The sequence below is a fragment of the Uloborus diversus genome, chromosome 8 (genome assembly GCF_026930045.1).
Source record: "Uloborus diversus isolate 005 chromosome 8, Udiv.v.3.1, whole genome shotgun sequence".
Taxonomy (NCBI): Eukaryota; Metazoa; Arthropoda; class Arachnida; order Araneae; family Uloboridae; genus Uloborus; species Uloborus diversus.
Genome location: NC_072738.1, coordinates 141,824,406 through 141,852,249, shown reverse-complemented (window position 1 = coordinate 141,852,249; position 27,844 = coordinate 141,824,406). Strand labels below are relative to the sequence as shown.

The window sequence follows — 27,844 nt, the reverse complement described above, 5'->3', positions numbered from 1 at the left end:
TGATAGAAAAAAAAATTCTTTTTTTGATTTTTTTGACCATTAGTTTTTTGCTTGAGAACCCCCAAAGTACTAGAAAAATGGCAAAAAGTGACATTTCGGCTCTTACAAAAATTCCTTTTTCTCAGCTTACATAGGAGCTTCAGTGTTGTGCTAGATGTCATTTTAAAGCTCATTTAATAGGCCTTGACATGTTCTGTCACTTGATAATGTTACGTGACATTAATATTTCAAGGTCATGGAAATCAATATTTCACCTTAAATATTTTAAAAAGTGGATTTTTTTAAGAATCTGATTTATTTATTTATTTTCTTTTTTTTTGCTTACTAGTGTGGTTTACGCGTGGCATAAAATTTCTGAATGGGACAGCAATGGGATCATACTGAAAATTAATAATGAAACATTTCGGTGCCGCAGAAAAATGCATATTTTCCCACCATGCTGTTGCAAATCGAAAAGTAATTATTAATTTTCAGTACGATCTCATTTCTATCCCATTCGGAAATTTCTACCACGTGTGGACCACATTAGTAAGCAAAAAAAAAAAAAATATTTTCAGATTTTTAAAAATTCTTCATTTGACAATACTAAAGGTCGACCTTACAAATTTACATGACCTATATATAAATATTAATGTCACGTAACCTTTCCAAGTGACGCATCATGTCAAAGCCTATTAAACGAGCTTTAAAATGACAACTAGTACGACACTCTAGCTCCTGTATTAGCTGAAAAAAATTAATTTTTGTAAGTACCGAAATGTCACATTTAGTCATTTTTCGAGTACTTCGGGGAGTCTCACGCAAAAAACTAATGGTCAAAAAAATCTAAAAAAGCAATTTTTTTCTCCCCTCTCGCGGGTAGATTCTAACCTGTGAATTTTGTACAAATCGATGATGGTCAATTTCAGAAGCTCTTTGATTTGGCGTGTAATGACCCTTAGATAGCTCTATAATCTAAGTTAATCTATCTATACTAATGCATGAAATATACCGCCAGCTCAGTCATTTCCAGCCGAGGACTGCAGTTTCGTGCTTATCTCATCATCGTACTTTTTGCCCATCGTGCTTATCTCATCATAGTACTCATCAGCCCGGCATAGGAAAGTGACTTTGGCACTTTTGGCTTCCTTATGAGGTTTTCCATCTCCAGCTCAGTCACTTTCCTATGCCGGGCTGATGAGTGCTAATAAGCACGAAACTGCAGTCCTCGGCTGGAAATGACTGAGCTGGCGGTATATTTCATGTATTTCTACTTCAGCCCTGGTTAATGGGCGATAATTTACTTAATATCTATACTAATATTAAAAAGAGAGAGAGCGTATTTTTGTGTGTTTATATTTTCGAGGTAATCTCTGGAACCATTGCAGCTATTTGAAAAATTCTTTCCGTGTATGAAAGGTGCATTGTTACTGAGTGGCATAGGCTATAAATTATGCATATAGTATGTATTTATACGATTTTTTTTAACCGATAGTTTGTCTATGCCACCAGTTTATGTTTCGAACCGTTTTATTCTTATAAACGTAAATACAAGCACCGATCGTCCCGCCTTTGCACGCACAAAATAGTAGTGCCAAAAATAAAAAATAATGTTTCGTCGCAGGTTTTATGGTAAATTATAATCATTAAAATATATAATATGGTAAAGTATGAATTATTTCTTCATGTACCGTAATTTTCAGAACAAATTTCCAGTTTGTTCATTTTGGAAAAAGTAAGTTATCTTATCCATTTCACTTTGCCCCACATTCCCCTAGTACCTATTCTACTCAAGTACAAATTAGCTAAAAAAAAAACTGTGAAAACTTATCGTTTTTTTAATTTATCCATAGAATGAAATGATAGACGTTATTTTTGGTTGCATTTCGTTGATTTTTCTCCCAACTACTGTAAACAAATTTACAATATTTTTTGTGAAGTTTATGTTCTTAAAAAATCAAACAAAATATATCCAGTAGTTGCTACCGTAAATTCTGTATCTCAGAGCCAGAGTGACGTAAGTCCAAAAATTGCGATTTTCCGTTTATTAGCGCATTGTATGTTGAAGAGCCTGGTGAAGGTGATTCTTAAAAAAAAGAAAAAAAAAATCTAATTTTTTTTACCAGAGTTAAAAGAGCGCGCGTTCCATCCTTTGCATGTTCCAGAAAAAAGTTTTTTCCTATCTCCTGTGAAATTATCATAGCGAGACTTCAGTTCTTCTTGCTCTGAGGAACAGAATTTAGAAAGAAAAAATACTTAACAAAGTGAAAAAAAACTTTCTCTGTTTTCCAATTTCATATTAAATAAATGTAACTTAATCCTCTTCAGGAAAACTTTTCTCTTTCTTAATTTAGCCATAATCAGTCTTCACAATATTTTACAGATTAGGAGAGGAAGTTTGTTTGGGCCGGAACATTCTGGTGAAAAAAGTGATAACTATTGAAGACAACGGCTTTTACTTCTGCAAGAACTGGTATGAATCGTAGCTGGGATAACACAAAAAAAAAAAATCCGAAATGTTACTGATTATTTCCTTGGAAAGTTTCGGGATTTCATAGATTCTCATTAATTTCCCCCTAGTACCTTTGTAAAAACATTCCTGAACTGCTGCAAGTTGCACGGATGCAGAATATTTTGTATTCGAAATGTTTGAAATACATTTAGTTCTTTAGTTACATTTGTGGGCTGGTAAATAATGATGAATAAAAAAAGGCTTATATCAGTTGAAAAAACATTTAAAAACTATTCACTTTGTAAAAACAGTTCCTCAATTTGGGCTCCGCATCCTTCAAAATTCATAAAATACTCTTGTGGTTTAGTCCGGACTTTTGTTTTATAATCATTGCAATTTCTTTAGACAGAAAAGCTTTCTGCTCTGTCGTTTGTAAACGCTGCTAGTTTTCTCTTTTAACCATTGCCATTTTTTGCCTCAATTTCTAAAAAATTGTAACAATAAACTGAGTAACAGCAAGAGCCAGTCATTCGCTGTTTCAGAGCAAATGATAAAAAATGAGAAGTGCAACTTTGTGCAAAATGTAACAAAAGCAAAATCATTGCAAAGTGCACAGATGATTTAAAACTGCAGACATGTGTTTCGGACTTACAACGAAGCTCTTTCGCAATAAGAGAGATGTGAAATTATGTGAGAAGTTATATTTGGCATTTCCTGCATAAGTTCATAGTGCATTTAAATGAGATTTCTAGTACATTCGAAATGTGACCTGCACTCGAATCGCTATTTTATGAATATTCCCAAATTGTTTTTTAATACTAAAACAAATTTCGGCAAAAAAATGTAATATAAAATGGGGTGGTTTCCTTCAGTCAAAAGTACTACTTTTAGTCATTGAAATGGATAGAATGAGCAAAAAAAAAAAAAAAAACATGGATCCAGAAAATACATTTATTTTCCCAACAGTTTTTTTTAAATTAATTTTTTAAAAGGTCCGATTTTTCAAACAAGGCGTGGTCTTGATGACGTCACAAATGATGCACTTTGCCGCATCTTTCTACTACGTTTCCACGTCATGATAATCAAGCAGCGAATTAAATATTGCGCTCTACGCTTGCTATCAACCATATCGTTGCCAATACACGTGAGTAAAGATGCGAATTAAATATTTTGCACTGTGAATGGCAACCCTGAATGGCATTTCATCATTTGTGATGTCGTCGGCAAAAACCGTAAACAATGAAAGCACTCCGATTCAAGTAATTTTTTAAAAATATTAAACGTAAACGAATTTATCAAAAAATGGTCAGATCCTATGTTTTTAAGCATGCTCTTTCAGAAAAAAATACTTTTAAAATTTTGGAAACGACCCCATTATAATAGTTATAATCCCACGACAAAAGCTTTGGCTTTAAAATTACTTTTTGTATGTTATGTCATAGAAGGATATTTTAAATTTTACCACTTGAGAACTACGGAAATTGACCTTTATCTCCTTAAAAAATAAAACTTTTTGAAAATGTATGAAGAAAAATAGTTGAAAGCATTGAAACTTAAAATTGAAATTTGGATTTCAGTTACCCAACTTTCCCTGGATCGTTAATTTAGCCATATTATTGCAAGGTGGAAATAATGCCTGATTACAGTAACAAAACAATGTAGTTTCTCAAAAGTATTTCAAGTAAAAGAAGTTTAATAGAAGAAAGTTCGACCTTGTTCAAACTTTAGGTTCTTTGCTCAAAATTAGAAATTTAACTTTTCTAGGCCATTTTATTTTTCAGAATTATTAATTAAGGTTTTAGAAAAAAATATCGAAGAATTATAGTTTTTACCATGCAGTGATTTTGTATAATATTGACGCCGGAAATATGCGTTTTAGTTTTAAAAAAGAGGGTTTCGACATCTCAAGTAATCTTAATCTTACAAGGTATTAGATACTGCCATAACACGAGGGCGGGGGGGGGGGGGGTGCAAAAACAATGTTGCAGAGATGCAGAGAAGACAAAGTTGCTGGGTATTGTCAGAAACGTGCGGGTAGCGGGTACCTAAGGGTTAAAACTGAATTACAAAATCTATAAAAAGTCAATCTGGACTGTTGTGATTGTGATTTTTAAGACGAATTTAAGAATTATTCAAATACTGTCTGACCACGGACGGTATCGAAAGACAAACATCCGTTTTACAGCCGGAAATGGACGAATCCGTTATTTTTTACCGATGTCAGCTTTTGCAGAAGCACACTACTCTGCGAAAACTTTTACACTACTCTGCAAAAAAAAAACCGATCCCTCACTGATTACTTCTGGGATTAACGTTTTGGGATTGCACGGGTTTGCACGACCGTCTGACCACGGGTTGTATGGAAAGGGAAACATCCGGTTTACAGGAAGAAATTGACTACTTTTTAGGGATGTCAGCTTTTTGCAGATTTAGGTTAGCCTCTAAATTAAGCAGATTCTCATTCAAATGAGCGGAACACGCGCATCAAATTTTTTACTTTCCCCCCTTATTCACATAATTTGTCTTATCTGGACGGTTGAAAATTCCATGCAATCCGTGTTTGGACAGTATGCACGTAGTAAAAAAAAAAAAAAAACAGCTGCAACAGAACCAATTTGTATCTATTTTACAATCACAAAATTGTAGAAGTTTAACTACTTTAAGTACAAACATTTACTTTAAGTACTTCCTTTGAAACAAGACATTGAAGAAGGCAAGATAACAGTTTTTAGCGATTTATAAAGCAAGAGTTCCTTATATGTACATTAAAAAAACCAATGCACTTATAGAATAAAACGTGAGAACCTTAGAAAGAAAATGCTCTTATTAAAATCTAAGACTTTTGTTTTCTTGTGCAAAAAAAAAAAAAAAAAAAAGGAAAAATGAAACTCTATATTTTAGTGCTGACGTGGCTTCGACTGCACAAATACAAAAATGGATTACTTTGGCATACTGAATATTTTATCTGTAGTTTAAGTCTCAGTTTTATCGTGTAGGACTTTTTTTTAGGATTTTGTTCTCTAATTTAATAAAATTTCACTCACATGGCGAAAAGTGTTCCCCTTTTTCAATACTGGTGTGCCATATTTAATTATCTGCACTGAAAGGCTGAAAAAAATCTGAGCGCTAAAACCGTCCAATTCGATTTAAAATTTATCACGGCAAACGATAACATTTGTCTGTGAATCGCTCAATACACTTTTTTAGCGCCTCGATTCAGAGCTACCCCCCCCCCTCCCCGCATTCTTTCGAACGGCGGCGCTAAAAGAAACACAAAACGATTCTTTGTTGCTATTCTATCTTGGTTGAGGATGCAGTTAAGGGGAAAGAAAAAAAAGAATGCAGCGGTTAGAGAAATATTTGCGATGAAAAATGCAAATTTTTAGCATTGAATCCAAATCATTCATTTTTGAAAGAATGTTCCAATGCTCTGGTCTAGAGAGAGATGCGCAATAACTGAGGCTCAGTTTCGATAATTTGAGGTTCTAATGAGGTTTGGCATTCTTTAAACATTGAAGCAACACATAAAACTTCTTTTTTTTTTTTAATTTATTAAGCTTCTTCTGGAGGAGTTGCACGAGAAAAATATTTCTTTCATTCAGATTTCGTATTGAATACAAAATATATGTTAAAAAATTTAAACTGGTTTAACAAGACTGTTTGTAAGATTTACTAAATGTAAAATTTCCACATTTTTATTTGCTTCGTGCAAAATATTGTCCGTTTTTCACGAGAAGGCACTTCGCCCCACTTTCTTGAACGCAGAGTTCCATTTTATGCGGAGTGATCGGTAAACATATCCACGCGATTCTAAATGAGACAACCAGACAACCTTAACTTGGGCGTGAATTTAATGTGCAAAAAAGTCTTAAGATCACTTGTTTCACTTGTCTGCTTCCATTTTAGTTATTTTTATATTTTAAAAAGTACAGCTTTTACAACAAAATGTTATGATCCGAATACAGTCGGGCCTCGATATAAGGTCACCCTCGGGACTTCACGAAACTGACCTTATAAGCGAGGTGACCTTATAACCGATCCATGTACATGTATTGATAAATAAACTTGTATATACATTAATTATTTCAAAATTTAATACATTCAAAAATATCAGTAATTAGGTTATGACAGTTTAATAGATTTGAACCAGTTAAAACTTTTGGATGTAATAAGAAATTTTTAAATGATTTTTTAGAACTTTCATTTAGAGTAAAGTTGCATACAAATATCCCCGAGCAGAGAACTGATGAGCAACTTATCATAAGTACAGGACTAATAGGATTTTTCTTTCGTTTAAGCACAATGGTTTCTAATTGTTTTCTGAAAATTTTCTTCGGCTTTTCATGATTGGTAAAAAAGTGCGATATGTACACGCTGAGTGCACTTATTACTACTGCTTCGTATTTTAGGGTCACTGTCATAATACTCACTTTCTACTGCATTTGATGCTCTACATGCTACGTAATAGGAATACGACTTTTCTCTTTTTAAGGATCGTATATCGCAAAAAATTCTTGGAAGTGAATCTATTAAGCACTGAAATTATTTAAAGAAAGCAGACAGAAGTGACCTTATAAACGATTTATGTATTATGACCTGACCACATATCCGATAAGACACAACATAGAATTCCTATTCAGTAATCCGGGACTTAAGATAAGTGACTTTATATGCGGTTTGACCTTATAAGCGAGTGACCTTATATCGAGATCCGACTGTATACGTTCTGTCGAAAACAGAAAAATAGAATAATCGGATACCACGTGACGAAGGCGGAGTCAAGTGCCTTCTCGTGAAAAACGGACAATACACGCAGAATAAAAGGAAATAAGAAGGATTTTCTATGTGTTTGTGCTTGTTTGTGATAAAAAAATTGAGCTATTTAATGAAAAATATTTTGCTTTGTTTTCTATTATTTAACATACAATCATTAACATTTCTTCGATTATTTAAATTATTTTGTAAAATCATTGCTCAGATCTAATGGTTTCGTTTATGAAGATTTTATCACAATGACTTTCTCATCCCTCTAAAACGGTAACTTACCACTTCTTGAATAGGAAATGTAAAAATAGTCGCATTACGTCTAGTGGTTGAAGCTGTCTTTTACCAAGACGAACCTTTCTCGATCCCCGATATAGGTAATGAGAAGAAAACCACCCCCTCTCTCCAGCGAAATGACAACACTAAGGCTTCAGGATAAATGGTATTGAAATAGTAAATATAAGGAAATGTTAAACAGGGTGGAAACTAAAGTTTAAATAAAATACTGCGTACTTAATAATCAAATGGTGCAATAAATAACGATACGAAATTCATAGGCTAGCTGAGCAACGACAAAAAATGTATCGATGCTTTCTTTTGACAGTATAATTATTATAATACAATAGGCATTTTTTGTGTCCCTCTCCCCCTCACTTTTAATTTTTATTGTTCTCATCCGGGGCACAGCGAAGGGGAAGACTTAGAGGTTGTACCAACTTAGAACATTTGCTTTAAATACCTTCTTTCATTCCTAATATGTTAATTATTATTTTCTCCTCTACTATCTTAGTTCAACAATCAAACTAGTTGTCGACTCCAAGCATAACTTTCTGAAATTCAAGCTTTGTATTTTGTTGACATATTTTAAAGCATTTTAACTCCATACATAGAACTTAATTATTAATTTCACCAAATTATGCATCTTTTTTTAAAACACGAAACGAAACTCACGTTGTTTTGATCCGTCCAATAGAGAAAGAATCCATTTTTATCCACTCTAAGAGTCACTGGAGTACCAACTGTTGAATCCTGCAATTAAAAAACAAGAAAAATTCATTTGCTGCATGAAATATAATTTTTAGCTACATACATTCTTAAATATTTACTAAAATATTAAATCATTTCAACAAAAGAATAGTTGCGGAAATGTTACAGAACTATTAAACATACATAAAGACAAATAAGTAAATAGTTAAAAAAAAAGAAAAAAAAACGAATTTGTTTTTGAACTTGTTTTTCACAAGATAGCGTTTATTATGATGGATTGCAGTTTTGAACCATTTCTTAAAATATTTCTTTTCAATCTTTCTTTTTCTCTTTTAGAATTTCTATTTTCAGAATGATATCTATGAATTTTTATATTTCTAACTTACATCTTTGCACAAATTTCAGCACTTTATTCATATTAAATATTAGAAAAGATTTCTCATAAATCACACCACTTTTATAGTTACACCATAATAAATGAACCAATAGTCAAAAGATAAATGAAATATGTAGCGAGACAGGTGCTAAGTTGTAATATTAAATGAAAGATCATGTAAAAAATTTTATGCGATGAGCTGTGTAATTACTTTAAAGTCGACTCTTAAATAGAAATGTCTTAAAGAATAATTTAAAATTTTCGTTAATGTCAAGCATTGCAATGATGCAAATAAAAAAATACACTAAAAAAATTCCGAAACGTTACTGGTTGTTTAAGTGGAACGTCTCGGGATTTCACACGTTTTCACCTATTTCCCCGTAAAAACAAGTATCTTCACAAAAACGTTTCCTGAATCGCTACAAGTTGCACGCGTGCAGACTTTTCACTGTTGTGGAAAATATTTTTAGCAACCAGTTTAAAGATTGAATAAACATGTTTATTAAGCGTAACGGCCTAACGTTACTTACGGCTTGTGCAGATTGACTAAACTCCAATGCGAGCGAAAAAGTCAATGGATAGCTACAACTTTGCAATACAGAAATTGCAGACAAGAGATATGCTTGGTTCCTTCTTGCATAGCTTTGGCCGTGGTCACTCTGATTTTTATGGAGCCTTCTTGGTAAATCAGGAAGGTTCTAATCAATTACACTAAAACTACTTAATTTTTTCTAGAGACATGACTGGCTTTAACAAGGGAGATTTTGCACTTCAAAAAGTTTCAAGGTTAATTTCAGAAAGGTTACTGACTTTTAGCGGAAAACGTTCCTGGTTTTTCCAAGATATGTTACAGGAAGAAATTGGGCACATCAGCTGTCTATTTTTTTCCAGCAACGTTTCTGAATCATTTTTACAGTGTAGAAGCGCAAAAAATATCCAATCGGAAAAAAATTCTAAAAAGAAAGAAAGAAAAGAAGAAAAAAATAGTTATTAGACTGTTTTTCAAGTAAATGGAATTGAATCATGCTATTACGCCCATGCTACTTTCATCTTTTGAAACCCCTTTCATCTAAAGCGATTGACAATTCAACATGTGTCTAAAAATAATTTCCTCTTCCTTTCAGGGTTCGTTTTAATTCAAGTATTTTAAAATAAAAATGTGCAATTGCATTTTTTTAACTGCATTACAGCACGAATACTATTTGCTCTGGGCACTTCCAAGGAAAAATGTACTTAAAAGGACTCTGCTTTAAAATACCTTTCACAATTTTGCTAAACCATTTTATTTCCCCTCATTAACTTTTCTTGAAATTTAGTGAGGAAATAATGAGGATATTGTAACCTGCTGTACTTTTATCATAGGGAGCATAAATACACAAAGTATTCCTGCAAATATCATTGGGTGTACTTTTAGCTCTGTTATATTTTATTACATTTTTAGAAGTCATATATTTTTGTAGCTGCTGCAAAATTTTATGTTTCATCTTGGCCCCACTTAAATCTTGTAGGCTCTGACACTCGCTGAAACTCATGGAAATAAAGAGGGTGCTACAAGGAACCCCTGTTTCCATTACGTTGCCATTGATTGGTAGATGCAGGGGTTCCGTTCAGCGCCTCTTGCGGTAAAAATGGGCGACGTCCAATCAAAAATAAGCAAACTTTGAAACGTTGACATTGATTGGTGGATGCATGAGCTGCATCAATTTAACACAGAAAAGTCATATGTTGCCCAGGCCCGTTAAGCATCAGCGCCGTTTAATGGGGCCATGGTTTGATCTATTGAAGTACCTGATTTTTAACTTGGAACTGGTTGTATTTCTCCGAACGTTATCTTTTATGTTCCATCAAGTCTGTTTATCTTTGGGTTGAAACTACAGTTGAAACTTAATTTCATTGTGTGGTACATTGCGCAAATAATTTCTTTTCCACATTTAAATTTAACTTAAAAAAAATATGAGTTAAAAAAACTTCTGAATACTATGCCTTCTTTTTTCTACATCATTACTTATGGAGAAGCATTGATTTTCGTTTATTCGTAACTTTCGCATTTTTCTTTTGTTCATAATCGATAAAAAATTAAAGCTACCTTTTTGTTTGGAATAAAAGATTGCAGTTTCCATTTCGCTGAAAGTAGAATTACTTTGTAAAGCACACTCACCCCTCCAGGGTCTCCCATACCCACCGCTATTTATGGTTTAGCCTATTGGATGTGTCCCTGAAGACAGCTGACTATTTGATCTAGACCAGAGAAGTCGAGCAATCCCTGATCCTGCACCCCTAGAGGTATTGATTCACTTGGAGGACTTTATTACCACGATATATTTAACGTGCCCCAGTCAACCATTAACGAACACAAAGGATCTTTGACCGGCTGGGATCGAACCTGGACCATTTGGTTACAAGTCTGACGCGGAACCATCACGTCTGCTCACTCTTTTTAACGTAAACAAAACTTTTACTTTGTGTAGTAATTTTGAAAGTAAGATTTTTTTTAATTCGGGTTCATCACTTGTGTTCAACCTGTATTACGTAAACATTCTTCTTACTCTGTGTGCAGCTTTTATCTAGTTAGTTTCAAACTTTATATCATGTTGGGTTTTGCTCTGATTCGACTCTACATTCTGCTTTTCCAAATTTTCTCGCTTTATTTTGAAAGCTTTCACACCTAATTTTTTATGCTTGATTTTAAAAAATTCCTATTTAAAAGATTAACAGTTTAAAACTTCTGAAATATAATACCTATGCAATTCAATAAAATAAATTCAAAGCCATTTTCCAAATGACAAAAACTTTTTTTTTTAACACAAAATGTATTGATTTTGATTTGGAAAGTTTTAGCCGAGAGATTTATTTTAACGAATTTGAAACTTATGGCGATAAGAAGAGAGATTTCTTGAATGTTAAAAATGAGATACTGGAATGTGGGGAAAAAGGCTTGATCAGTTCTAGGCAATCATCTTACTTTATTTTAATATTTTTCCCTTCATAGTTTTCTTAAACTGTGGAAATTAATTGCTTTCCTAAAATGAAGTTATCGGGGCGTATAGTTTTTTTCGAGTGACAGGAGCAAACATGGAAGTCCAGCGTCGAAGGTTTCACTTTGAGGCATTATATTTTTGTGTTCCTACCTGTTGTAGGCAAGGGGGCGGGGGGGAATGGTGTTCGATTGAGGGAGGAAAAATCGTTACGCGCCTCCCGTCAGAGGAAGGGTGAAACATCGATCCATTTCACTTGTTGCGAGAGAGAGAGAGATACTCTTTGCCGGGCCAGTCCAAACGGGGCTAGGGGAGAGGGCCCGTCGTTAAAGGGCCGTTATGTGCTGGCCCTTACAGGCGAGAGGAGAAAGAAAATCATTAAAGAATTTTTCTCCCTCAGACCATGAAGGAATTCAAGCTGCGATTTGTATATGAAAACTCCAAATACGAAAAATATTTGAGGCACTGAGATGCGAAGGATGTAAGTGGATGTTTTGAAGTTTCAAGTAAAACGCTTTTAAAGTTCAGATCCTTAGTAGATTTGCATTGATTTTTTTTTCTATATCATTTTGCATAGCAGCACCGATCAGAGTAGCAGCACTGATCAGAGTGGCAGCACCATCTCTTGCCCTAAAACAGAGGTGAGGTTGTCTTACCATTTAGGCTGATTATCACCAAATTTTCAATTTCGGCACTTACATCCCTTTGCTTCTCAATGTCTCATTTGTCTATCACTATTGAATTGAAACTCGTTTCTACAAACCAAAATTTGCATATTTTCTATCTCAGACAATGAAGGCTTGTTTGAGCATTAGACAAATTGTTAATGTTTCAATAAGAAACAAAACATTAAAAACACATCCATCATCGCGTTTTAAAGTTGGTTTCACAGGAAGAAAAACCTACAGAGCATGTATTTTTCATAATTAATAGAACTAAGGACACTGAATAAGTTCTTTAACGTAATGCGTTGTGTTCTAAAACAGATGTCGTTAAAAGAAGACTAGAAAAATAAAAATTGCATTTAAGGATTTTAAATAGATTAACACCAAACTCGAGATAGGTAACAGAAATATTACATTTAACAGCTTCTAGAATAAAGTATAATTTTCGTAAAATAAGAATCTTTGTCTAAGTAAATTATCCTTTAATGCGAAAAAGTCATTTTAGCTGCTTTTAAGCGCACATTTTCATAGATATATCCCAAAAATATGGCAGATAAAATTAAGGTATGACCAATGTGGGTTAGAAATGATATATTCATTACTTTCAGAGAAAAACAAGAAAACACGCGTATCTTCACAAGAGCTTAACCGTAACTGCGATTTCAAACTCAAAATTAATGAACCACTCGACATACACCGAATCTCATCAAAAGTAACCCCAGATCGTTATCCCAATGCTCTTTTTTCGGTAATTTAGGTTCGAAAGTCTTGTTCTGACTTTGTAGTGTGTAGTCGAATAATTAAATACTTGCAACTTTTCAAGTACTTCTCATTTTTAGGCAATTTGAACTCGGGAGTAAATTCGGCACGTGTAAAGTATAAACTAATTCCCCACCTGTCCAAGTTAAAAACTATTGCTAGGCGTCAAAGTATCTGAATATTCAAATTTTTCTTTATTGAAACAGTTATGAATTTGAAATTCTTTTGGACTAATTCAAACGATGCTTCAGTACCCGTGGTACTAAATATGAATTCAGAATGAGGTCTTTCGCATAACTTTTATGTGCTAATAATACTACAGTAAAAAAGTGACTTTGCCCATTAATTATGTTGGAGCAACCCTTTTCAAAAATAACTGTATTGGAAGTCATAAAACTGAAACTATCGCGTTTTCTGGGAGCGCCTCTGACAACTTTTATTTATGCATTCTATGACCTTTTTCGACAGATTTTTGCAACGAGTTTTACTACTTTTGGATATAAATCCAACAAAATTTCAGATGTGTCTCTTAAGTACGTTATGAGTACAGTTTCGATGCGGTACGTGCAGTGTTAAAAATCAGAATTTAAATCTATTCGTCATGATGGATACTCGCAAAAGTTTCATGTGTATCCAAGAAGGCCTGTTTAAAAATTGAGTATACTTCGGCTGTCGTTGAGTTCTCTTCTTGTCTAAATTATTATACCTTTCTATCGCCTCTTGAGTTTTGGGAACACTAACAAGTTAATGAATCTAGAAAATAAAATATATTTATGTAATATTAATGATTATATAAAAATTAATCTTATTGTATGCATCCATGTTTGTTTTAAAATTTCTTAGAATAAAATGTTTATAAAATATTTATCTCTGATTCCGTTTACCAAAATTTGGTATTATTTTTTTCCTTACATGTTAAATTTAAAATTACCTGCATCTGCTGTCAAAATTATCTTATACGCTCATTGAGCGTATAAGATAAAATGTAGAGAAAAAATATTATTGTGATTTATACTACTTAGCTAAGAAATGTAGAAAAAAAAATATTATTGTGGTTTATATTACTTAGCTGTAATTGTCTGAAATTTAGAAGTGGGTATGTTTCGGATGGCAGATTTTCCGAAATTTGTGTCAAAAATAAATACATAAATTTAAAAAAAAAACGGGTAAATAAATATAATACAACACATTTTGTTTTACTCACAAAACTTCAAAAACTAATTATATCACCCCCACCACTGCAGCTTTCAGCTCCAAAACTACAATTGACACGCACATAACTCTCAAAAATGTCAAACAATTTCTTTGAATAACCATTACGCAATACCGGTGTTTGAAGAAAATATCTACAATCAAACGCACATACATGTATAAAACATGGCGAGCGTCGTGGAACTTCTGAAAAGTTAGTTCAACCTCCTCCAAATTCCCAGAGAGAGCAATTTACCCGCAGAAAGCCCTTTAACCTATCTTGATATTTCAAACAGCGACTGTGGTACCGAATGTCCTTAGTAATGCGATTGTAAGATAAATTCTAGAGCCAATGAGAAAGTGACTGACACTTGGAAAGAATATTTCAGCGTGACTGTAAAATTTCTTCAAGTCGTCCTTTTTCGATAATATGAAATGAACAAAACACAAAGTTTCGGAAAAATAAAAAGAAAAACAAATAGAAAAAAGAAAGGAAAAAGAAAAAAGCCAGCTGCATCACGAAAACGAAAACAAGCTAAAAATAAACAAAGCAAGATAGATAAAAATAAATGGAAAAATAATTCTTAAAAAATGTGTGAGAAAAAGGAAAAATTACAAAAACAAAGACAAAATTATAGAAAAAGATGCCAAACAAGAGAAAAATACGGAATAATTTTAGTATCGTAAACTAAGTTTAAACTATTCCTCAAAATATGGAAAGATTAAGAAAAATCCAGACCTGATGAATTGAGACATTTTAGTCTACCATTTGTATAAGTTTTTAAAACGTCTTGTCTATATACTAAATAACATTTTCTGTTTAATTTTTTGAGCTGCAGCAGCATTTTTTTGAATGCTGGAATCGGGAAAGGATTGCTATATGTGATCTTTAGGGTACTGTTAAAAATATATATTTATCTAAAGTAATCCATTTTGACCTGAAAACTAAACATACCTTGAACAAAAACATCACTATTATTAACGTTAACAATAGCAGCTTTAATTTGTCATTGCCTTCACTGTAAAAACGATTCAGAAACGTTCCTAGAAAATAATGGGCAGCTGATGTCCCCAATTTCTGCCAGAAACATACCTTGCAAAAACCAGCAAAGTTTTCTGCTAATATTCAGAAACCTTCCTGAAAAATTCAGAAATATTCGAGTGTAAAGCCAGTCGTGTCTCTAGAAAACTGGAGTAAACTTAGTTAGGTATTATATGATAGCTCGGCACCTCCCAGATTTATTAAGAAAGTTTCATAAGCAATATTGCAAACATGTCCTAAGCTAAGCCAGAATTGCCTGTAATTCATGTAAAGCAGCGTACCTCATACTTATTCACTCCCTTCGAGAGCTTAACCAGCATGGACGGGCAGTGAATGAACTGAAGCCTAAATACCTTATAATTACGTTCCGCCAATCTTTAAACTGGGAGTTAAAAATATTTTTCACAACCGTGAGAAGTTTGCTTTCGTGCACCTTGTAGCAATTCAGGAAAGGTTTCGAGAATAATACTTGATTTTTCTAGGAAGTGGATAAAAACCATTGAAATCCCTTAACGCTACATTGAAATACTGAGTAATGTTTCGGATTTTTTTTACAGTGTTGAAGTCATATCAATAATTATCAGTTCGTATTTTCAATCAACTAGTAACGATTTTTTTCTATATGTTTGCTTCGTGATTACGTATATGCATGCTCCCAATAACTTTTCATGTTATTTTCATTAATACATGGTCATCATGCCAATGATATTAAGTAATACATTTAAACTGCTAAGATTTTACGTCAAAAATACAACGAAACGAACGAAAAAACAAACGATAATCATTTCTTACCACTAATAACAGTAAACATTGCGTTCTAGTCTACTCATTTAATAAAAACTATACTCTGTAATGATATAAACTTTTTTTTTGTTCAAGTTTTCCATTTAACTGCAAAAAATATTTATATTATTGAAAATCATTTGATAGAAGTTTTCGCTTTCAGAGGATAAGTTTTCCCCAAAAATATGTCTGGGTAAAACGCATCATCTGCCTAAAAATTATCTGCCACTTTTGAAAACTGCCTAAAAGTGTGAGGATAGCAAAAGTTTAAAAGGAGATGTGTCTAGATATCACTCGTTCAGGTTGCAAATTGAAAATGGAACTAACGAATACCGAAAACTTACTCCAGAAAAAGATAAAACACAACATAGTATAGTATTCTCTTAAATTTTGCTCTTGCGTTAGTGAAGTTTTCAGTGTCCTACTTGAATGCAATATTTTGAATAAATTTTTCCTTTCTGGAAGATATTGTTTTTCTGACATTTTCAATCTGTAAATGTTTACGTACGCATCTCTTTTTTGAAACTCAAACATTTTTTCTACATCGGCTCTTTTCAACTGATAAGAAAAAGTGAGAGTCTCGAACTATATGGTTTCGCAAATGCTTTACTACATATTTTTCTCTCCAAAACTTTGCTCTCCCTAAAAGTATGGTACCAGATAAAATAAAACGATTATAAAAATGATACATTGATGCGATGGATTTATCACTAATGTAGCTAAATATTTCCTAATTTGTATTTTTTTACATTTGCGCTGCAACCCTAGTATGTACCGCCATGTTTGTTCAAAGTAACATGAAAACATTTATTTGGCAATTCCATTTATTATTTTCTCATTTTGATGGACTTATGAGTGAAACAAGCCATTAAACGTGAAGTTCAATTAAAAGTAAAAATAATACTCCAAATAATTAAAACTAGTGATAAAATCGCATAATAAGTTCTACTAAAACATAAAATTAATCCACCAAATAAATACCCGAAATCATTTAAATCCATTCAAATCTAAAATAATCTCCCAAACAAATAAAACAATTCATTAATAGCCGCATTAAAATGCTCATTAAAATGTAAATTAATCTGCCACATTAAAGAAACTAGTCATTAAATAACATTAAAGATAAAATCAAAATGCAAATTAATCCGACAAAGGAATATAACAAGAGTTTGAAGCTATTAGAATTTCCATGAAAACGTAAAATTAAAATATAAGGAGCAAGCACGAAGGGGACGTAACGATATTTTTCCATTTTCGGCAAAGTTTAAAGCAAACAACTCGGCAAACACCAATGTACTACAACTGTCACCAGGAAAAACCAAACCGTTCGGATATTACCCGGATACATTCTGAAGCAAAATTCTAAATACGGAAACCACTTGATCTCTTTTTGGAAAGATAAAATAAAAGAATCACACTGAGAGGACTGGAGATTTTTGAGACAGCCACCACAACAATAAGGCATCCATTAATTATTCATAAAATTCTGGTTTGTTTGCGGAGTAGAACTTGCCACGGAAGCGAGTCTTTGTGCCTCCTTCCACACCTGTCAGGACGAAATGATAATTCCGCTGCATTTAATTAAGTAAAGCGGCCGAACTGTTCGATCGCGTCAGGCTCCGTCTGATGCCTGATTTTGGAGCCAAAAGATATACAAGTTGAGTTTCGTTGGGGAGCACTTTCGATTGCTATCAAAGTTAGATTCAGTGTCACAGTTTCAAATTAATGCCACCCAATGAATCTCATTTCCTGTATTGAAGCAGTTCTAATTAAAAAGAGTTCTGCACACTCTAAGGAAACGCAGTTCTACATTTTCACACATTGTATATTTGTTGGATCTAAATGTTCATTTGTTAATTCATTGAATTGAAAATGACTTCATTTACATGCAGAGTAGGGTAGTGAAACGGTACTGTTTTGAGTTACCTGAAAATGATCAAAACTGAAATCAAACGTGGTTTTTATTGTATCAAATGATAGCATTATGGGTTAATATTGCATTAAAGTGTTATTTTTTAAAGCCACTAGTGAAAGGTGGTGACCATCGTTCTCTATAGTCCATCTGAGCCTGGTAGAAAATTTCTTACTATACCATCGCAGGTGTTATTGGAGTAATTTTTCTAAAATCTTTACTTCCAACTCTTTTGTTATTGCTGAACGAGTCTTTAAAATGTCCTGCATATGATAGCCCCGTAAAAAGCAAACAAGAGCTGAGATCTGGGGATCGGACTAGCTGTAAAATCTTCAAACCTACGTGTGGAACGATTTTCGAACGCTGTGAGAACGAAGCCACGTTATTTACCTGACGCATTTAAGAAGCAAACAAACTATCAGACCATTGACTGCCGTAAACAAACGAACTATTTAAAAATTAAACAGCATCTGTTCTTACATATTTCAGAACAGATGTTTGGCAGTTTAATTACACATTTCCCTTTCATTAGTTTTCTAAAGCCAATAAATCGTTGACCGCAAAATCTGTTTTGTTCTTCCGAAAATTGGTGTAGGATATATTGCTCATGCCGACAATATATCCTAAGTGCTTCTCTGACATTAAAACCTTATTTTTCTGCTAATAATCGGAAACATCACTGTAAAAAATTCCGAAACGTTACTGGATATTTCCGTGTGACGTTCCGGGATTTCAGTGATTTTTATCCACTTCCTGAAAAAAGCAAGTATCCTTGCCAAAAAGTTTCCTGAATTAATACAAGTCGCACAAAATCAACTTCTCATTGCTGTAAAAAATATTTTTAGCTCCCAGTTTTAAGATAAACTAAGCGTATATGTAAAGTGTACAAATACGCTTAGGCTTCAGTTCGATTGTGCCCAGTCCAGACGGAAAAAGCGTGCAAAGGGCGCAAATCAGTCTATAGATTATGTAAAGGCTCCTATATAAGGGGAGCTGACTTATCCGACATTTTGGTTCCAAAATTATCGGGCGAAAAAAATAAACATTTGTACAAAAGCCTCATTGCAGAAAACTGGTGTCCAAACTTTAGGTGTGTTGCCCGATTGATGTTTGATTATTTTATTCTGTGGATGAATACAATTTAATTAATACAAATTAAAAACAAATAAGGTATGAAAATGAGGTTTATTACCGTAAACATTTCCCGATACATTTTAGCTGAATTTGTAAACGAAGTTATCTTTCAAAATTTACCTAAAGTGACATTTTACTCAACTTATCATCAATTATTTTACGACTTAGCAACCAGCGAATATTATGACGTATTTATAAATACTAGAAACGAGGTTGGATCCAATTCTGTCTTGGAACCAAAATGTCGGATAAGTCAGCCTGTCTTTTTCAAGGGGCTCTAGATTATGTGACTTTGCAAGAATTGCAGCCGAGTCAAATTCTGTCTTAGCTTCAGCCATGTTCATAATATTGCTTTTGGAGTTCTTCTGGAAACGCAGGAAAGTGCTAAGCTGTGATATTATACCCTATCTTTGTTTATTTTTAAGTTCCAGGAACACGACTGATTTTAAACAGGAAGATCTTTGAATATTTCAGGAGGTTTCCAGGATAATTTTAGGAAGGTTACTGAGTTTTAGCGGAACACGTTCCTGTTTTCTTTTCAAGATATTTTACTGGAAAAAAATTGCGCACATCAGCTGCTCATTACTTTTCAGGAACGTTTCTGAATTGTTTTTACAGTGGTTATTTTATGATGATGTGGAAAAAATGGAGCAGTTAAAATCCCACCTTAGTTAAAAGATGCACTAACATATTAATTTACAAAACTCTCATTAGACCAGTTTTATCATATGCTTCTGAAAGTCGGTCATTAACAGCAAGGGAAGAGAAAATGTTATCAATCTTTGACATGAAAGTGTTCCGAACTATTTTTGGTTGTATCAATGACAGAGAAAATTGGCGATGGAGATACAAATTTGAACTTTATAAACTTTTTAGAGATATTGATATTTTAAAATTTACCAATCTAAATAGAATGCGATGGGCTGGTCTTCTTCTGAGAATGATAAATGATAGAACTGCGTTGAAGGTCTTCAATGCAGACCCTTTTGGACAGCGACCAAGGGGTAAACCAAAAAACAGATTGATCGACAGTGTGGACACTGATTTTGATATCATGAAAGTCAAAAACTGGAGGTCAACAGCAAAGAGGAGGACAGCCTGGCGGATCTCCTAAAGAAGGCCAAGGCCCACAACGAGCTGTCGAGCCAATTATGGTGATGTGGAAAATAAATATCTAATGTTCCATAAGTGTTCTTTCTTTAATAATAAGACGAAGATAAAACGTGCTGATGTGTGCCTCACATGACTTCCTTTTACTCCAAATCAATGTCATTTACCCATTATTGGTAATTTTAATGTGATTCAATAGTTTACTCTCTAAATATCACCAATAATGACCAAATTGAAACCAGATTTAAAAAAAAAAAATCGCCAAATTTTTCTCTAACTTGGCGAAAAATTTGGCGACGAAAAGACTGGCGATATATCGTCAAGTGTCCGCCAAATTGTAACACCTTGTGAGTTTACATCGAAATTAACAATGATTCCTTCCCCCCCCCCCCCCAAAACGGGCAAAGACCCTCTTTGGAGCATCCGAATGCAACCAAAAAGGAAGGTGCATAACTAGACTCCACTAAGAATCTACGTGCCAAATTTCTTCTTTCTAGAACATTCCGTTCTTGAGTTATGCGACATACGTGCACACATACGCACATATGCGCACACATACGTACTTACGGACGTCACGAGAAATCTCGTTGTAATTAACTCGGGGATCGTCAAAATGGATATTTCGGGTGTCTGTACGTTCCTAGGCACGTATTCACGTGTGGTCGGGTTGAAAAAAAACTCAACATACATTTGGGGCTGAGCAAAATGGAAATTCCCACAAAAAGGGGCAAAAGACCCCCTTAGAAACACCCAAATGCAACCAAAAGGAGAGGTACACAACTAGACCTCACTAGGAGTCTACGAACCGAATTTCAACTTTCTAGGACATACCGTTCTTGAGTTATGCGACATACGTACGCACATACGCACATCCGCACAAACGCACATACATACATACATACGTACATACAGACGTCACGAGAAAACTCGTTGTAACTAGCTTGGGAGTCGTCAAAATGGGTATTTTTCGTGTCTATACGTTCTTAGGCAATTATCCACGTGTGGTCGAGTCGAAAAAAAAAAAAAACTCAACATTCATTCAGGGATGAGCAAAATAGAAATTAAGGTCGATTTTTGAGTGAAAATTTTTTCGCGAATACAATACTTCCTTTTTTGTAAAAAAAAAGTATCAACACGTAAAAACACGATGCAAACTCGAGAAAAAATTTCAAAATATCTAGATTACATCGTAAAATTTTTTTTTCTCCGTAAAATAGCTTCAACTAAAGTCATCAAAATTTCAACTAAAAACATTATCCATATCAATTTAAAAGTAAAAATCCCAAGTTAAAAATTTTTTGGTAAAGAAGTGTGACTGAAAATTCACATAAAAGGTTTTTTTTTCACATCTGATAACTAGCAAATGCTGAAAGCATACGTTCAACCGATATCGTTCCGAAAGGTTAAAATAATCGATAAGTTTATAAATTCATGTCTCAATCCTTCGTCTGTTTGCATACCCAACAGACTGATTGCCAGAGCTGAGAATGTTGCAAAAGCAGAAAAGTTGATGACGAGGAAGATCGCTAGGATTATTCCGCTTTCATTTCTTCTTTTCTTCTTTTAAATTCCTGCTTATGTTTTCCGATTTTTTTACTATGAAAATGTTTTGGTTGTATAATGATCATCTTCAAAATGTAAAAAGTAGGGTCACTTAGGGTAAAATGAAATGTTACGTAAATGAAAAAAAAAAAAAAATATTTTTCCACACTTGGGATTATTTTGGAACAAAAACGAAAGTGAATACTGTCTAATATATAAAATGCATTCTGATAGTATCGCGTGTTTACAAGCATTTGTATAGGCGTTATTGTTAACTGAAAATTCAAAAAAAAAAAAATTTTTTTAGCCTACTTTTCCATTAAAGGAAAAGAAGGGAGAAAACAAGCATAAAAGAAGGGAGAAAACAAGCATGAAAGAAGGCTTAGTGCATCTTAAAAATACCGCTAAAAACAAAGACAAAAAAAAATTCAAATAAAAAATTGGAAAGTAAAGTTTTGAGATGGGGTCTGTAGGTCTGTCTGTAGCGCCCTCCTTTCCTTAATAACTTTCGAGTGATTAGTCTGATTCGAACAAACTTATTTTTGTTCGAAAGATCTCGAAAATGCAACTGCATTCCCATATTTTACTTTTTGAGTTGAACAATTTTTTGTTCAATTTTGAACAGTTCAAAAATTTTTAACATTAGGTCCTACGGAGAAAATGAAGCCAATATAGGTCCCTAACTTAAAGGCGGCTTTTCTTCAAACAAACCTGGCAGGACAAGACTCTTGAGAAAGAACATTTATAGAAATGTTTTTTTTTATTTAACTACGACGCATTACTTTTGTAACATTTCAAAAGTTCATTATTTTATGCTTACTTAGGTTTAGCCTTAAAATTAATTGTTTCCTTTATAACTGCTATTATTCATTTTCTTTTTAACATTGATTATAAAGTTTCACCCACCAACCACCCACCCACCTAAAACACAGAGAGTATATTAAATGCACTATAAAGCACGGAACTAGGTTAACAGCAAGTTTTTAAGTTCCTAGGCAACTCAAATACAACTCAGAAGATATGAGAAATCAAAACACGAAAAACAACAACAGCCCCCATTTTCAGATGGCATTCATCTCCATTAAAGAATCGAAATGGGGGTAGGCTGTACTAATCGGAAATCCAACTTTGTTTCAGAGGGTTTAAATTGCTGTTGAATACGAGCAAATAAAATCTCTTAATCGCCGCACGCCTATCAAAGTGCTCCACGTACAGGATAAAGCCGAAAATAACTCCTGAGGAAGTTTTCGAGAAGAAAAACAAAGTCGGCCTTCACTTTACTTGTTCTTAATCCTCTTTCGAAACAAACGAAGACAATCATTTAAAACATCTGTTCTCAGAAGCTCTTCGGAGGAAAGGGATTAGAATGTTCAGCTCCTCGAGGGGTGGACGGGGGCGGAAGGTTCTGCCAACTAGTAGTTAATTGATGATGCAGCGTAGCGAAGAAATATAGGCCCCTTTGGGTTCTGGTTTAGCTGAATAAAAGATAATAATTGAGTATTTATTGAGGTATAATGTCACAGGTATGCTGGAATATTAAACTTAAAAATGGTTCAGGAGAATGTTTTTGTTTCCTTCAGTCAAAAGTGCTACTTTTAGTCACTGAAATTGATAGAATGAGCAAAAAAGTAAATAAATAAATAAATAAATAACAAGGATCCAGAAAATACTGTAACTTTCCCAACAGTTATTTTTAAATTATTTTTTTTTTAATGTCTGATTTTTCAAACAAGGCGTGGTCTCTATGACGTCACAAAAGTGATGCACTTTGGCGAATTCCACTGGGGCGCTGAATGTTAACTGTTGCTGTTTTCCCGCATTTCCAGGTTATAATTCAGAAGCGAATTAAATATTGTGCTCTACGCTTGCTATCAACAATATAGTTGCCACTACATATGAGTGAAGAAGTGAATAACATATTGCGCTCTGCGCTGTTGGCAACAGTGAATGGCAGTTCATCATTTGTGATGTCATGCGCAGAAGCGAAAAAACAAATTTGAATCTGCGCACCGATTTAAATATTTTTTGAAAAAACAGTAAACTTTGTCAAATTATTTTTTAAATGATCAAATGTTTTTAAACATGCTCTTTCAGAAAAAATTGCTTTTAAAATTTCGGAAATGATCCCATTGTGATGCATAATTTTCCATGCAACAAAGAATACGCTTTATTGGGAACGAAGAGTGAACACGTGTTTTTTTTCAAAACAAAAAGAAAAAAAAAAAAAAGAAAAACAATAGTTTCAAATTTATTTAGAATTCCACCGGTCAACATTCCTGCATATTGCATCGGTTTTCTGACAGCAGCAGAACCTGTTTCTCTTAATTGTCTTATCTAGAATTTAATTGTCTTATCTTCTTATCTTTACCTAAATATACTGCCATGGGTAGGTAAACAGCTGTATCTGCAGAAATGAGTTTTGGAAATATTTGAAGAAATGGATTTTGGATTCAATTCTTAAAATAGGGAGAATTTGGAATCGGACATTATTTGCATGCTTTTGTTTAACGGAAAACGAATAGGCAAACTTGTACTCTAAAGTCAGGCAAAATTGCAAAAAAATTAAAAATTAAAAATTTGCAGTTACTACCTTTACCTACCCATGGCAGTATACCTTTTGAAGAGTTAAAACGATTTTTGAAGACAAAATGTGACGTAATATTGATAAAATGTTATTTAATGTAAAAACGATGTCACATTCTCTCTGACTGTTGAGCATTATGTTTCAATAAAATCGAGCTAATGTTATTATTTTTTAGCATTGATGTTTTTAAGTTCAATAATTTTTGTTTTCCAACGTGTTTTGGGCAGAAATAGAAGAAACAAACAATGCAAAGAGAATCACAACAAACAATTTAACATCTAAATCCAATTAGAATTAGTAAAAAATGACATTAAGTAAAAACGATTTGCGTGAATTTTGTAAATAGAAACCTAATTTTGATTGCAAGATTCCAGAAACATTTTTTTCATGTGATTTATTTTACTTTTATACTCTTTAAAAAAAATAAAGAGAGACCCAAGGAAAACAAATTAAAATTTATAAAAATTAAATATTTTGAAATAATTTTTGTTTTTACTTTTTAGTCGTTGTTGAAAAGAAAAAAAAAATAAATAACATCGGTTAAACATTTCGTTTTAAAAACAAAACATTCATGCATCAATAATTATTTTTATTAACTATTTTTTATCGAAAATGCAATTGCTTGCAATTTTTCGTGTTTTGGATTCACTTCACTTTGATTCGCAGTTCAATTGCGACTGACATCCAGCTCAAATCAGCACCAGTAGCATTTTTTTCTTCTGAAGAAGAAATAAATATTCTCAAGGTCAGATCAAAACTTATCAGAGCGAGGCATATAGAAGCATTTGTTACGAAATTGCAAATGGAAAAGAAACTTTCCATACGTTTTCCGATAGAAGGCCATTTCTTACCAAAGTTTTTATTCTTACTTTGTCAGCGCTATTGATTTAGGGTAAATTGGAACAAAAAAGCTTCAACGTGGAACGATAAAGTGCAGCATCTCTGGGTAAGTGCTTGGACGGAATTGAGTTTACCTCTCGTGGCGTCTCATCGAACTGCAGAAGTTACATTTTGCGGTTTTTGGGTCATATTGTAACATCTGTCAGAAGACTGATATACATGCTGTTGCAGCTCTAAAGATACAACCCATTCGCTTAAGGGGACGGTGGACCTTAAATTCGGCGAAAATTGACTAAAAAAACAAAATTTTTATTTTTGTGTTTTGTTGTACTTTAAACATTTCTCTACTTAACTCAAAAAACCGCTTAACGATTGGACATTTTTTAACAAAATTACGACTGCTTAAACTTAGTAAACAAAACAATTTTTCATGGGGTATTCCTCTCAAACTCAGCTGTTCAGCTGTAAACAAAGCAGGCTTCTGCAATTTTTGCATAATAAAAATAAGTATAAATATTGTTCTTGTAAGAAAACATGCTTAAATAAGTAATGACAAATGAAAACACTGAAAAAGAAGTTTTGCAGAGTATATTTTAAAGGTAAGTGCAAAATTATACTTTAATTGCATTTTACGCGAAACGAAATTTTCTCGATTTTCATACCTACTAAATGTTCCATGCAACACAATTTTCGTTCAAAGTACACGAAATTCAAAGTTTAGCCTCATGTTTTACCAAATAATAAAACTTGGTATGCTGTATAGAATCTAACTTCAGGAAGATTTTAAAAATTCGACTGAACAGTACTAGCAGGAGAAATTTCGGGGAATTTTTTTATCGAAGTATTTAAAAAAAAATTCTTAAAAATTTAATTTTTAAGGAATTGACTAACTGATACCAATTTTTCTTCGTGATGGTTTATTATGTAATAAAATGAAAAAATAAGAAAAAATGTAAAAATTTAAGTCGCGTGGAAAGATTTAAATTTTTCAAAAAATATTTAATTTTTTTAAATTTTAAAATAAGTTTGAGCTGTTTTTTATTTTTTTTGTGTAGTATTCTATGTATTTATGCTTTAATACATATGCACACAAAATTTTAAGTCTTTAGTGTGAAAAAAAAAGTAACTTATCGTCTACCGTCCCCTCAAATACTATAATGTAAGATTTTAACTCGCTCCATGGCATAATAATTTGAAAAAAAAGTTTTAGTAATGATTAAAATGCAGGGAAAGGCTTTATTGTGACAAGGCTGAACTCGATCCGGTAACTTAATTGTTTTACTGGTAAGACTGTCATTTCAGGGGAATGAAGAAACGAAAAAGTGGTCAACCATGAACGCTACCTACTGGAGTTCAGGGTTCATCCACTGGAGTTAGGGTTAAAATGCCAACTATCAAAATATCACTAAACAGGCAATTGCTTCGTTAAAATGGAGAAGCAATTTTCACCCGTCATACCTTGATGGGCAATTTTCTGGTTAAAGATAAAAATATAAAACTTAGTCTCAGAAGTTTGGGAAAGTTTTCATATATGTCTTATAATTAGTTGTATATGTTTTTAAAAAAGGTGTGAAAGTATCAGAAGTTTGGGAAAGTTTTCATATATGTCTTATAAAATAATTGCATATGCTTTAAAAAAAGGTGTGAAAGTATTAAACTTGACTCGAAAAGGCCAGTGACGGCTTGTTTGTCAACAATTTTGTCAGTTCATTTTTGATAGTCACCAAGACAGTTGCCTCTATCTATTATACATGACGGCAGAATTATTTTAACAAATTCTCAATTTTCCACGCAATTTTACTATTTTAAATAAAAGCAAAAAGACATATTTTATTTTATTGCCCTCAAAGAAAAAAAAAATACATGCATTTTTTAACACAAGAAAAATTTTGTGCTCTCTGAGCACAACAAAATTTGAAGTTTTTTTTTTTCTTGTTTTTGTGGAGATAAATAAAACGAGATATAGATACAGTGAAACATTATTTTGTTCAAAATTATCCTTACTTCAACAAAGAAATTAGCCGGAAAAGAAGTCAAAGTAAGTCATGGACGGATTCAGAAATTGTTTAAAGAGGGGGCGATTGATTTTTTAGCTTACCTCTACTGCGTATCTAATATACACATGCTTGGCGGAGGGGGGATGCCACATCATTTTATCTAACACAACTAAAGTATAGAGATTTATCCAAGGAGGTTCCCGAACCTATTTCTTGCCTTTTCGTTGAAAGAGTTATTCTGAAACTGAGTTTTAGAACTTCAGTTTCATAACGATTCCCGGACAATGTTTCAACCCCTCTAACATGACAGAACGTCGTCTAAAATTGCCCTTCTTTAGAATTTCAATTTCGAAAAATTAAAGGAGGAAAGTCACTGAACCCACTTTTTCCTTTAAAACTACCTGAAGTATCTCCAATCGCGTCATTAAGACTTAAATTTAGTAAAATACCCGTAGAAGGCCTCCAAACTCTTGCTCCCAACATCCCCCAAAATTGTCTGAAACAGCCCTTTTGTAGCTTCAATTCTAAAAAGTTTTCGGGAGAGAGATTCGAACCCCACTCCTTTCATTAATCTCTGAAACGTTGACATGCAATTGCGTTTATAGAACTTCAATTTAGAAAAATTTGTCGATGCAGGGTAATTTAAACCGGCGGCGATTGCCCCCACTGTCCCTCCCTTGTTCCATCCTTGAAGTAAAGCAATATCCAACGGCTGCTACCGACGTCAAATCTTTAAACACGAAAACTAGAAA

General features: G+C 33.3%; 1 protein-coding gene across 1 annotated transcript in view; it reads right to left on the bottom strand.

The window, feature by feature from the left end:
- Positions 1-27,844, bottom strand: part of LOC129228134 (1-phosphatidylinositol 4,5-bisphosphate phosphodiesterase classes I and II-like) — a 478,401-nt gene that overhangs the window by 287,619 nt on the left and 162,938 nt on the right. Inside the window, 1 exon segment of the mRNA XM_054862781.1 lies at positions 8,147-8,224. Within this exon segment, the coding sequence (XP_054718756.1) occupies positions 8,147-8,224 (78 nt within the window).